This window comes from Lemur catta, chromosome 11 (genome assembly GCF_020740605.2).
Source record: "Lemur catta isolate mLemCat1 chromosome 11, mLemCat1.pri, whole genome shotgun sequence".
In the NCBI taxonomy this organism is placed as follows: Eukaryota; Metazoa; Chordata; class Mammalia; order Primates; family Lemuridae; genus Lemur; species Lemur catta.
The window spans coordinates 6371997-6384396 of NC_059138.1; the positions used below are offsets into that span (position 1 = coordinate 6371997).

The following is a 12400-nucleotide window of genomic DNA, read 5'->3' on the forward strand; positions in this document are numbered from 1 at the left end:
CCTCCCCTCATTGTAATAATGTGCTAATTGATAGTCTATGGCTATTTCTTCCAAGTTAGAAAAAGCATACATAAACTTCCATCATTACCACTTTTCCCTGTGTATTGCTGACATTTGACTTGATGAATTTCAGAATGTGGGTTTATAAATGATGAAATTTTTGTGGAGTTGGTGAATGCTCTTGGTCAATATAATGATGATGATGATGATGACGACGGAGATGATCCTGATGAAAGAGAAGAAAAACAGAAAGATATTGAGGATCACCGAGATGGTATGTCTGATTATTAGGTTTCTGTGTAGCCATTATAGCATTCTTACAAAAACAACAGATCAAAAGCAGAACTTAGTTCCTTTTCTTTTTCTTTCATTGTTGAGTATAACATCGATAGTAGCATGATCAAAATTAGAATATTATTTGCAACATTTCATGATCCACTTGAACGTTTTTGTTTCCTTTGGCTAGTAAAAGAACGTAATCTTTTTTGGGGGGAGCTTCACTTGGGCAATCATCATAATCATCATTATAATATATAACATATTGATCATTTAGTACTACGTACAAGTTGTATGTTTATCACTTCATATGCACCAGCTTACTTAATCCGCAAAACAGCTTCATGAGCTAGATATTATTATCAGATCCATTTTATATTCAAGGAGACAGATTTAGAAAGGTTAAGTAACATATGTAAGATTACACTATTGGGAAGAACCAGGATCTCGAACACTGTGATGATAACCTGGGCCTAACTGACTCCAGGGCCCATGCTTTTAACCCCTATACTAACTATGACTTACCAGCAAAATAGTCGATCCTAAGAGCTGATAGGTGGTGTTCTCTACTTGCAAAGCTTATAGTAAAGCAGCACAGAAGAATATGGGGAAAAATTGTAATTACAAAAAAGTATACTGTTTAAAAAAACAAACAGCAAGGTACCTTAATGATCATCTAGTTCAGCTCCATTTTATGGATGAGGAAACAGACCCAAGTGGTTAAGTGATCAGCCCTGGTCCAGTTAGTAGCAGAGCTGGGATTAGAACTTAGGTTTCTGCCTCTTAGTGCCTTTTTTTTTTTTTTCCCCTCTTTTTTTGGAGATGGTCTTGCTTGTTGTCCAGGCTGGAGAGCAGTGGTGTGATCATAGCTCACTGCAGCCTCCAACTCCTAGGCTAAAGTGATCCTCCTGCCTCTGTCTCCCAAATTGCTACGATGACAAGAGCAGCCACCACGCCTGTCCTTCCCCATGCTCTTAAAATCTTTCAAATTTGAATTTGAATTTTGTGTTTGACCTATGGGCATACCAGACATATGTGAAATATCATAGAAGTAAGTGAGACATAAAGTTGATGATTTCTTAGAAAATCACCTTTGTTACAGAGATACAGTTGGGTGAAGAAAACAAAAAGATTGAAAACTTGTTTACTTCCATTCTTTTTTTTCTCTTTCGTAATTTTCCTGTTTAGATAAGGAAAGCCGCCCACCTCGGAAATTTCCTTCTGATAAAATTTTTGAAGCCATTTCCTCAATGTTTCCAGATAAGGGCACAGCAGAAGAACTAAAGGAAAAGTAAGATTTGTTCTTTTGAGGCAAACTTGCCTTGTGTGGTATGTACCTCACCACTTTGGTTTATTACAAGTGAAATAAATACAGCTGGTGAGCCGCCCCACTTCATTGGTTCATAGTGTTTGTGGGATACTGGAAGCAGTATCTTTATATATGAGTGCTACTTTGTACTCCGAAACATTTCCTGTAGATAGAATACATACATATAAAAATTATGTGTGTATACACATATACATAAATGTATTTATATGCACATACATGTAATTTACAGTGGTACATTTAGAGGAAAATTTCCCAGGATACTGGTAAAAATTTTAGTACAGTTGATATTTAATTAAAACTATATAATATCCTTTTTAATGATATACCTGGATCATATCAATGAATTTGATTCTTGATACCAGGCATAGATTTAATTGGCTTTTTATCTAAATAAAAATTATTGTAGGTTAGAACCATTCCTTTGTGTTTTAATCAAGATAAACATAAAAAATGATACATGGAAACCATTTCGAAACTTTATTTTCAAAAAAATGATTTTTGTTTCATGTTTACTTACATTTTTCTTGGTTAATGTCAGATATAAAGAACTCACCGAACAGCAGCTCCCAGGCGCACTTCCTCCTGAATGTACCCCCAACATAGATGGACCAAATGCTAAATCTGTTCAGAGGGAGCAAAGCTTACATTCATTTCATACGCTTTTCTGTAGGCGATGTTTTAAATATGACTGCTTCCTACATCGTAAGTGCAATTATTGTACGTTTTCATTTTTTATCTTTGTTGTGGAATTATGTCTTAAAGCAGCTTAGAATGTGCTATCATTTATTACAACTAGAATGTATCATTTAATCTTGTAGTTAATATTGGAAAGTATATTAAGATCCCAGTATTGATTTTACTTTGTTGCTTGAGGATTGCTGTGAAATCTTTTGCATGCATTTAATTTGGACTACTGTTCCCCACTAATTCAGAATACAGGTCAGTGATTTTTCCATAAATGCTAACTAAGCAGTTGTTTTATAATAAAACTATTATTATGAATTAGCTGGTAGCCCAGAGCAGCACTACTGATATCGATGAATAAATTGTGTTGAATACGAAATTGGCTAAAAAGATGTCTTATAAATTCTCATCTGTTTAGAGTCAAATCTTTTTTTTGTCCTCTGAGTAAGTTGCATTTTAAAATACCTGCATTTGAATACAAGTAAAGCATAAAATGTTCTTAATGAAATTTAAGTATGGTACATACAATAATAGTTTTTTTCCCCTGATATTTCTAAGGAATGAAATTTCTTAGTAACTTTTCCTGGTAATTGGAACTTAAATTATTTAAATGCAGTTTAAAAAGCATCAGCTACTTTTGAGGTACATTTTGAAAATGTATTTCATACCTCCTAATTTTCCTAAATAGAATAGTTTAATAAGTTTAGCTTTTCCCTTTTACCTATGGCATTGTAATACCTTTAGGGGCTTTTGACCCTATTATGTAAAGTTGTTTTCCGCTATACTAAATGGCCACACATTGCTGTCCTGCCTTTTACAGATTATTATCCACTGGTGTAGCTTAATGTTAATAAGCTTGCTCAAGCAGTTATGTCTCACCTCCTTTTAAGTTTTTGCTCTATCTACTTATATTTGCTGCAGCTCATAATTTGTTGAGTGTGTATATTGGTCTGGAAGGGTTAAGTTTTGTTTTTGTGTTAGTTAGACATGTTAGTGTTTTAGTTATCTTAAATTAGAAAAACTTGTAGTTTTAGAATAATCATTATATCTCCATCTCAATACTGCTGTTGTCTGCACTCCTAATCTAGTTTAAATTGATGATTTGGTGGTTTTAATAATCGGTAGTAAGTCATCCATTTGTTGGTTCAGCTGTTGGACCATTAAGCCCTTGAAATAGTTGTGTTGAATTGTCTTTTAATTCTCCTTTACACACCGTCATTTTATAAAATACGTCTAATTTTTATTAAGAATATTGTAAATTGTGTCCAGATATCACTATAGCAAAAGAATTGGGTGGAAGCTCTATTTTGAAATCATTGAAAGAGTCCTTCCAATTTGTTATTTATAGATATAGCATTTAATATACCCCCCCCTTTTTTTTTGAGACAGAGTCTCGCTCTGTTGCCCAGGCTAGAGTGAGTGCTGTGGTGTCAGCCTAGCTCATAGCAACCTCAAACTCCTGGGCTTAAGCGATCCTACTGCCTCAGCCTCCTGAGTAGCTGGGACTACAGGCATGCGCCTCCATGCCTGGCTAATTTTTTCTATATATATATTTTAGTTGTCCAGATAATTTCTTTCTATTTTTAGTAGAGATGGGGTCTCGCTCTTCCTCAGGCTGGTCATGAACTCCTGACCTCGAGTGATCCACCCACCTTGGCCTCCCAGAGTGCTAGGATTACAGGCGTGAGCCACCGTGCCAGGCCTAATATACCTTTTTTGTTGTCCAAATGAACCATAGACATAGGATACTACTTTTAAGCATTATTTACAAGAGTTATTTTATTGTGCTATTTAGAGATGAGTAATTTTGATGAACCTTGAACCTGTTATATCTTACTGAACCCTGAACCTGTTAATTATCTCATTTTTAAGCTGGAAGAAGAGGGAAATATTTTACTTTAATAAAGTTGCCTTCCATGGGACTAGTAAGCTGCCCACTTGCAGCATTTGGTAGCAGTGGGTCCAGCACTGCTAGGCCCATCTTTCCTTCTTTTTACACTAGAGCAATGTCTTCATAATTTAGCCTTAACAAAATCTACAGGTATTTCCTTGTTTTGTGCTAACTTTGATAAAATACCACACACTGTATATTTTTCTTAGGTAAAGCACGTTATTAATAAATCATTAACTATATACAGTCATGCATTGCTTAACAATGGGGATATGTCCTAAGAAATCCATCTTTAGGCAGTTTCGGCATTGTGCAAACATCACGGAGTGTACTCACACAAACCTCAATGGTACAGCCTATTACACACCTAGGCTGTATGGGATAGCCTATTGCTCCAAGGCTACAAACCTGTAGAGCATGGCACTGTGCTGAATACCATAGGTAAGTGGAACACGATAGTAAGCACCTAAACGTAGAAAAGGTACAGGGCAAATATGATATCATAATCTTATGGGACCACCGTCTTATGTGCTGTCATTGACTGAGATGTTGTTATGCATTGCATGACTGTATGTTAAGCATAGCATTTTGCACTTTAGCTTTTTTTTTTTTTTTTTTGATCTCTACATTGAGAAATCTATATTGCTTCCTCATAGAGTTGTTGTAAGGATTAAATGAATTAGTGTGTGTGAAATACTTAAAATAGTTCTTGGGTCTGACTAGCTATTGTGGTTTTTTTTTTTTTTTTTGAGACAGAGTCTCAGTCTGTCACCCTGGCTAGATTGCAGTGGTGTCATCACAGCTCACTTCAACCTCAAATTCCTGGGCTCAAGCAATCCTCCTGCCTCAGCCTCCCAAGTAACGGGGACTACAGGTGCACACCACAACACCTGGCTAATTTTTCTGTTTTTCTGTAGAGATGGGTTCTCACTCTTGCACAGGCTGGTCTTTAACTCCTGGGCTCAAGCGATCCTCTTGCCTTGGCCTCCCAAAGTGTTAGGATTACAGGCGTGATATTATTATTTTTTAAATAGATCATCATCTACATGTTTTACATTTCAAAAAAATACTAAAATGTGTCCAGAGAAGTCTCCCTACAGCCTTTGTTCCCCAATCCATTGAGTTTTCACCTCATTCTCCTTATATCTTTTACAGTTTCCTTGAAGAAATATATTCTTCTCTTTCCCACCATCTTATTCAAATAGTACCATAGTGGTCAGCCTTTTCCCTTTTTTGACTTACTATTGTGGGTATTAGTCAAATCTGTACAGTGGCATAGTGACTTCAGTAGGCTCTGTAACTTACACAACTGGTTGCTAAAAGCAAACATTTGGGTTGTTTTTGAGCCTTTTGCTATAATGTTGCCACAGTGTAATAACCTTGCACATACCTGTACCCATTTCCCACAAGTTCAAGTTTCCTGGTAAGACTTTATTTAAATATTGCTAAATGACCTACCATATATATATAGATCCATCAGCAAAGTAAGAGTGCCTGTTTTTTTCAGAATCCTGTCTATAGAGTGTGTTACCAAACTGATTTTGATTTTGTTTTACTGATTTTATAAGTGAAAGATGGTTTTTAGTGTAGTTTTGTGTTTTTCTTCCAAATGAGGGTATCTTCCTATATTATGTTCAAGAGATTTATATTTTATTTTCTGTGAACTATTTTTCTTTGTTTGCTCATTGGTCTTTTTGTTTCTTTTTTAGCTATCAGTCTTACTGAAGGTCTTTTTGATATCTAGGGGCTCTTTATAATCAGGATTAGGTTTTTGGAGATGAGTTGCAGTTTTTTTCTAGTATATTGTTTGGTAAAAGTTCCATAAACAAAGTTAAAAAATTTTTTTAAAGTAGTCGAATTATCAATGGCTTTCTCCATTCCAAAATTATAAAAGAGTTTTCCACCTTTTTTTTCTAGCACTTTTCTTAGGCTTTATTTTTTTTACCTCCTCACCTTCAGAGTTGCCTAATTGTTTTAATACTATTTATTGAAAAGTTTATCTTTCAGTGCTTTGAGATACTTCCTTCATTGCCTGTTGCCATGTGTATAATATTTGGGTCTGTTTCTCAATTTTGTGTTCCTTTAGTCTGTGTATCCATGAGGCTTTATGCAGAGATCTCCTGGCTATTCTTGTTTTTCTGTGTAAATTTCAGAATCAGTCTGTCTAGTTAAAAAAGAAAATTGGTGGTGGGTTTATTGGAATCCCATTAAATTTATAAATTACCTAAGGGTTAAGTTTAACCATACTAGTCTGTTTTTGCATCCTTTGATAACTTCTCAAGTTTTCTTCATGTAGCTCTTGGACATTTTTTGTTGAGATTATTTTCAGCTATTAATTTGTTGTTGCAGTTGTTGGGCTTTTTCCTATTATATCTTAAATATTTTGTGCCCTGCTTCTTTACTGATTTGTCTTCATATTTATAATAGTTTCTTGGTAGATTCTTTTGAGTTTTCCAGTTATGAAATTATACTCTGCAGCTATCAATGGTTTTGCCTTCTTTCTAATCTTTGTAACTTGAATTTCTTTCTCCTTTTAAACTACATTAACATGTATATTCAGTACAGTGTTAAAAATTAGTGATGTTAGTAGATACAGATAAATTTTCTTTTTCTTCTGGGTGAGTTTTGGAAAATTATCCCTTATATCCAAGTTTTGAAATTTATATTGGCCAGACATGGTGGCTCACGCCTGTAATCCCAGCACTTTGGGAGGCTGAGGTGGAAGGATTGCTTGAGGCCAGGGGTTTGAGACCAGCCTGAGCAAGAGCGAGATCCCATCTCTACAAAAAAAAGAAAAATTAGCTAGGCATGGTGTTGTGTACCTGTAGTCCCAGCTACTTGGGAGGCTGAGGCTGGAGGATCGCTTGAGCCCAGGAGTTGGAGGCTGCAGTGAGCAATGATGATTCCACTGCACTCCAGCCTTGATAACAGAGTGAGACTCTGTCTCAAAAGAAAAAAAAGTTACATAGTTGATCTATGTGTTCTTTAATGATTGTTTCAGTTGCTTTTATTTTTGTGAATATTTTCTTATTTTTATGTATTTCATTCTCCCTTTTTTGATGAGAATAAGTGGTTTATATATTTTATTTTTAAAATCTATTTTATGTATTTTTTTTTTCCTCAGAACTAGCTGTGATACTAGTTTTTCCACTTTTCTGTTTATGAGTTAATGTTTACATTTTCATGCTTTCTTTTGGGGATGTATGTTGGAATTGTAATCCCAGTGAATTGTCTGTAGAGCACTATTTCAGCTTAGGTTCTGATATTTGGTGTTTTTTCTATTTTAAGTTAAAATTTTGTTTTATATTTTTTCTTTAACTCATGTGTAAGGGGGAATTTTTAAACTTCCAGGTGAAAGAACCTTTTTGGATATTAACTACTTTTATTATTTCTGTGTTGATAGCCTTACTGGTATTAGGCCTTGTTTGTTATTTAGATGTTAGGAGTGTTTTTCTTTCTTTCTTTTTTAATGTAAGGAAATGGTTTGATGGTAGGAGATTTGTAATTCCTCTGGGCTAGAGGCCCAGTACCCCTCAGACCATGAAACATTTCTATTAGAGGGACTTGAATGTTCTGTTGAACCTTGAAGGATAAATGGTTTTGGTTAGAACTAATCACACTTCATATTCCTGATAACTTTTACGCCACAATCCATTTTGTAAATTAGAGGCTGGGTTTTCTGCAAACTTGGGATCCTGGTAATTCTTTATCAAGTCTTCAGCCAAAAATTGACTGTCTGGTCTGTCTTTGACTGTCTAGTCCCTGTGTTTGAGGAACCACGGTCAGGTACTAAATTGACTTTGGGTATTATAAAGAGTTGGGTCACAGAACATTTCTAATAGGGAGTAAGCAGGAAGGGAAGCCTGAAGAGAATTAAGCATGGAAAAGTAAGCTTGGGTCGTCCATGTGTGCTTAAACAGGACCACAGGTAGAATTTTCAATGGAAAAAATGTTTTACATGTGTTATTATCTGAATATCCAAGGAATCCATTTTAAATATAAAACCCTTGGCTGCATGTGATAGCTCACACCTGTAATCCCAGCACTTTGGGAGGCTGAAGTGGGAGGATTGCTTGATACCAGCCTGGGCAACATCACAAAATCCTGTCTCAGGTTGGTGGGAGGATTAAAAAATTAGCTGGGTATGGTGGCACATGCCTGTAGTCCCAGCTACTTGGGAGGCTGAGGTTGGAGGATCATTTAAGCCCAAGAGTTTAAGTTTGCAGTGAGCTGTGATCTTGCCACTGCGCTCCAGCTTGGGTTCATTTGAGACTGTGTCTCCAAAATACAAATAAGTAAGTGTACACACAGATACACACAAACCCAATTATGTCCATTTGTCCTTTTTGATGATATGTGAAAACCTGTTTTGAATATTTTTCCTAGAATGTGTATTGGGTTGATTGGAGAAATTTTAATATGTTAAAGGGTTAGAATTTCAAAGAGGATATTTCAAAGTTTGTAATTGACTTTTTAAAAAAAATTTTGGAATGTGTGATGGTTAGAAGTTCAGATGTATTTGAATTTGTATTTGTCATGTAATTAACAAAGTGACTAGCCCCCTTTAAACCTGTTTTCCTCATCTATAAAATGCAGATGATGATTCTAATGCCTGGAGAATTTTTGTGAGCATTCAGTGAGATACTAGCTATAAACCTCTTAGTGTGTGTTTCACTAGCATTTATTGTTAGATGCTTCCACTGTTGTTGCTGTTACTACTGTTATACTATGTGCTAATATTGACAGTTTTTATTTTGTGAGGTACTCCTTGATATCTGTGACACACATGAAATACTTTATGTAACTCCAACTCTAAGTACATTCAGTAAGAATTTATTCTTAACAAGTTCTAATCAGAGTAGATAAGATCAGTACCTTAAGCAGAAGTTAATGTATGAAACTGACATTTTTGTACTGATCTTTGATCATTTATTTTTATCACAACAAGCTTAAAGAAGTTTTTAAGAGAACTGGTGTATGGTAATGTTAACGATGCAAAGACTGAATATAAAGATGTGAAGTTTTCTTTATTCATATAGTGAAAAGGAGTACTGAAAGAGGTACACTTAGGCAAATTATTCTTTGTGCCCTTGTCTTCTAGTTTGTAAAATCACCATTGGAAATAGGTGATTGTTAAGGTTTGTTCCAACTCTATAATTTTTTTTTTTTTTTTTGAGATAGGATTTCATTTGCCCAGGCTGAAGTGTAGTGGTGCGATTATAGCTCATGCAGCCTTGAACTCCTGGGCTCTAGCAGTCTTCCCGATTCAGCCTCCAGAGTAGCTGGGACTACAAGCATGCGCCACCGTACCCAGCTAATTGTTAAATTTTTTTGTGGGGACAGAGTCTTGCTATGTTGCCCAGGCTGGTCTTGAACTCCTGGGCTCTCAAGTGATCCTCCCGCCTTGGCCTCCCAAAATGCTGGGATTCCAGGCATGAGCCAACACACCCAGCCTCTGTAATTCTTTGATTCCACAGTTATGTATTTGAGGTGTCACTAATTTGGTGAAATATTACAAGATTCTAAGTGGCTACTCAGTATATTTTAGCCATTTTTTAGAACTGCCAATTTAATCTTATATATAGGTATAAAGAACAACTGAAATTGTACATTATAATTTGTAAGTCTTTTACCTTTGTTTGGAGATGTTTAGGTAAGATTTCTCATCAAGATTTTATAGGTTGCTTTTGATATTTAAAAAATAAGTGCCCTCCATATCCATGTTCTCTCCGTTTTGTGAAATTTAAAATGTATCTTACCTTAATTTCCTAATAATTTTTCTGATCAGGGAATTTTATGTAATCTTTCTCCCCTCGTTACATTTAGTTTGAAATACATTTTAGTAACTTCTTTGAATACTAAAAGCCCATTTGAAAGGATTATGTTTAATATTCTGGAATCTAAAACAGGCAAGACATTTCTAGAAGAGGGAATTCTTTATATGAATATTTTTCCCTAAGAATTGAAGTTTGAAATTCTTCTGAAGGAAACCTAGTCATAAGAATAGTTCTCTTTCAAGTTTTAGGTAAATACAATGTGAAATTAAGAATGACACTTTTTAATTTTTAAAGTACCTTGTGACTATTAGTATGTTAATTTTACAATTGTTCTTGTTTTGACTATAATCTGGGTTAATGAGCATCTAGTTCTGATTAACAGCTATCTCCTAGTTCAGGGCCAGCAGAGGCCGCTCTCCCCATTTGTACACAAGCATGTTTGTGTGCTTTCTCAGGAGTGTTTGTGTGTACAGGTGTATTTGTTTGTGTGCCTGTGTATTTCACTCAGAGGGGACAAGATAAGTCTATACATACAGAACATGCTAGAGGAGGCATCCAAACAAAAACAAATTTTACCAGAAATTTGTAGCTAAGTATATGTTGACTAGGTGACAAAGATTTTGTTTATTAATAGATTGATGTAATTCCTTGCTGCTGATGTGACCTTAAGCTTCTATATATGCTCAGTCTTGGTATTAGGGGTCTTCAGCTGGTCAAAATGTAATCCAGTGCCAGATTAATCATATGGTATTTAGGCTCTTGTTCTGGAAGAAACTAGCTCACACACTTGACAAACTTTGAACTTTGATTTCTACTTTAAACATAACTTTGTCCTCTTCCTAGAATCTTCCCTTATCAACCTGTCTTTATTTCCTCTTTATATTCTGTTGAACTTAAGTGTGGCTTTTTACAAATATTTTTCAAAAATGCTTTGTGAATATGCCACTTGTTTTTATCCAAATTAAAATGATTTTCATTTGTGTGATTCTGAGTTAGCCATTTCTAGCATTTGTCTTTGTATAATACATGAAGAAGCAAGCTTTCACAAATAATTCTCTCAAGTTCACACTGGTATGTTTTCATCCTGCTTCCATGTACCAGTGTATCATCATTTGAATCTTTGCTATCACATTATTTGGGAGTTTGAAGTGTCAAACAGTGTTATCTTTCTAAAACCTGTTATATCTGACCATTTTGTTTTCCTATGGAAAGGCACTGGTGTGTAAGCTCTCAGTATGTTCTTGAATTGGGTGTAATTTGGGGGATTTGAATGTTAGTAATCTCTCCTTTATCTTTAAAAATGAGTTTTAAAAAGTAATATGGTGTCTCATTCTTCTCCCCACTTAACAAGTTGATGACCTTTTTTAAGAAATCAAGAAATATAGATGTCAGAATTCTTTTGATTAAAAATAGGAAATCTGATTTCACTATAGAGGGACTATCAACTGCTTATATGGAGATATTAAAGACTCAATTTATAAATTATCAGTTATACTTGCAAGGAGAAAATAAAAAATCACTAATCATTCCAGAATTTACTGCTTTTCCTTCCTGCTTAGGAATTAGAGGAATAGGAGTGGAGACTACATTGTGATAGCTCAGTAAGAGCTTGAAAGAAAGTTGTATAAAGTAATGTAAACTACTTATTAGCAAGATTGTAATCTATGAATTGACTTTTCTAGTGGAATTGGGAAAGTAAATATTTTATAGTTATATTTGGATTCTTTGTTTTATTTTGCAGCTTTTCACGCAACACCTAACACTTACAAGCGGAAGAACACGGAAACAGCTCTAGACAACAAACCTTGTGGACCACAGTGTTACCAGCATTTGGTAAGATTTAGTGCTTTATTGTTCCAGAGGGTATTTGAGAAGTCTTAATTGTGCACTTTGTCTGGTTAGTACTTGGATGGGAGACCGCCTGGGAATACCGGGTGCTGTAGGCTTTTCAATGGTAGGCTGTCATGACCAAGAAAAAAAAAATTTTTTTTTACACTTTGGTAGAGCTGATGCAGTCAGCATTAACCTTGTCTACACCTATGCCTTTATGGGCCATATAACAGGTAGAGTTTTCTTACCCATGCTGTTTCTTCCATAGCACATATGCTGCACATTTTAGTCCTTCATTAATCTTATGTTATTATTTTTCTTTTTTCACATGTGTTATCTCTTCAGCAACATTTCAAGGTCTTTAGGATCAAGGACTTTTATACGTTCCACAAAGTTTGTGAGCGTGTGAAACAGAGATAGCCCACTTAGAAACCAGAAACTTGGTAATAATATGCAGTAGCTCCTAAGCCTTTCTCATAGCCATGTGCCCTTTAGCGGTTTTAGACTCACTGTCATTTTAGCTATATTTATAGGTCCCACGTATTTTTTTTTTTAATGATGGAGAAAAGGTAAGGGGTTAGGAAAATATGAGATAGAAAAGTTGTTTTTTTA

General features: G+C 35.1%; 1 protein-coding gene across 9 annotated transcripts in view; it reads left to right on the top strand.

Moving 5' to 3' along the window:
* The window catches only part of EZH2 (enhancer of zeste 2 polycomb repressive complex 2 subunit), a 65854-nt gene that overhangs the window by 43999 nt on the left and 9455 nt on the right, over positions 1-12400 (top strand). For 7 of the 9 annotated variants that reach the window (XM_045565100.1, XM_045565105.1, XM_045565108.1 and 4 more), the window contains 4 exons: positions 134-274; positions 1465-1567; positions 2145-2323; positions 11700-11791. In XM_045565100.1, coding sequence (XP_045421056.1) covers positions 134-274; positions 1465-1567; positions 2145-2323; positions 11700-11791 — 515 coding nt within the window. The remainder of the gene's footprint in view (positions 1-133; positions 275-1464; positions 1568-2144; positions 2324-11699; positions 11792-12400) is intronic. The other 2 variants (XM_045565102.1, XM_045565106.1) reach the window with 1 other exon arrangement.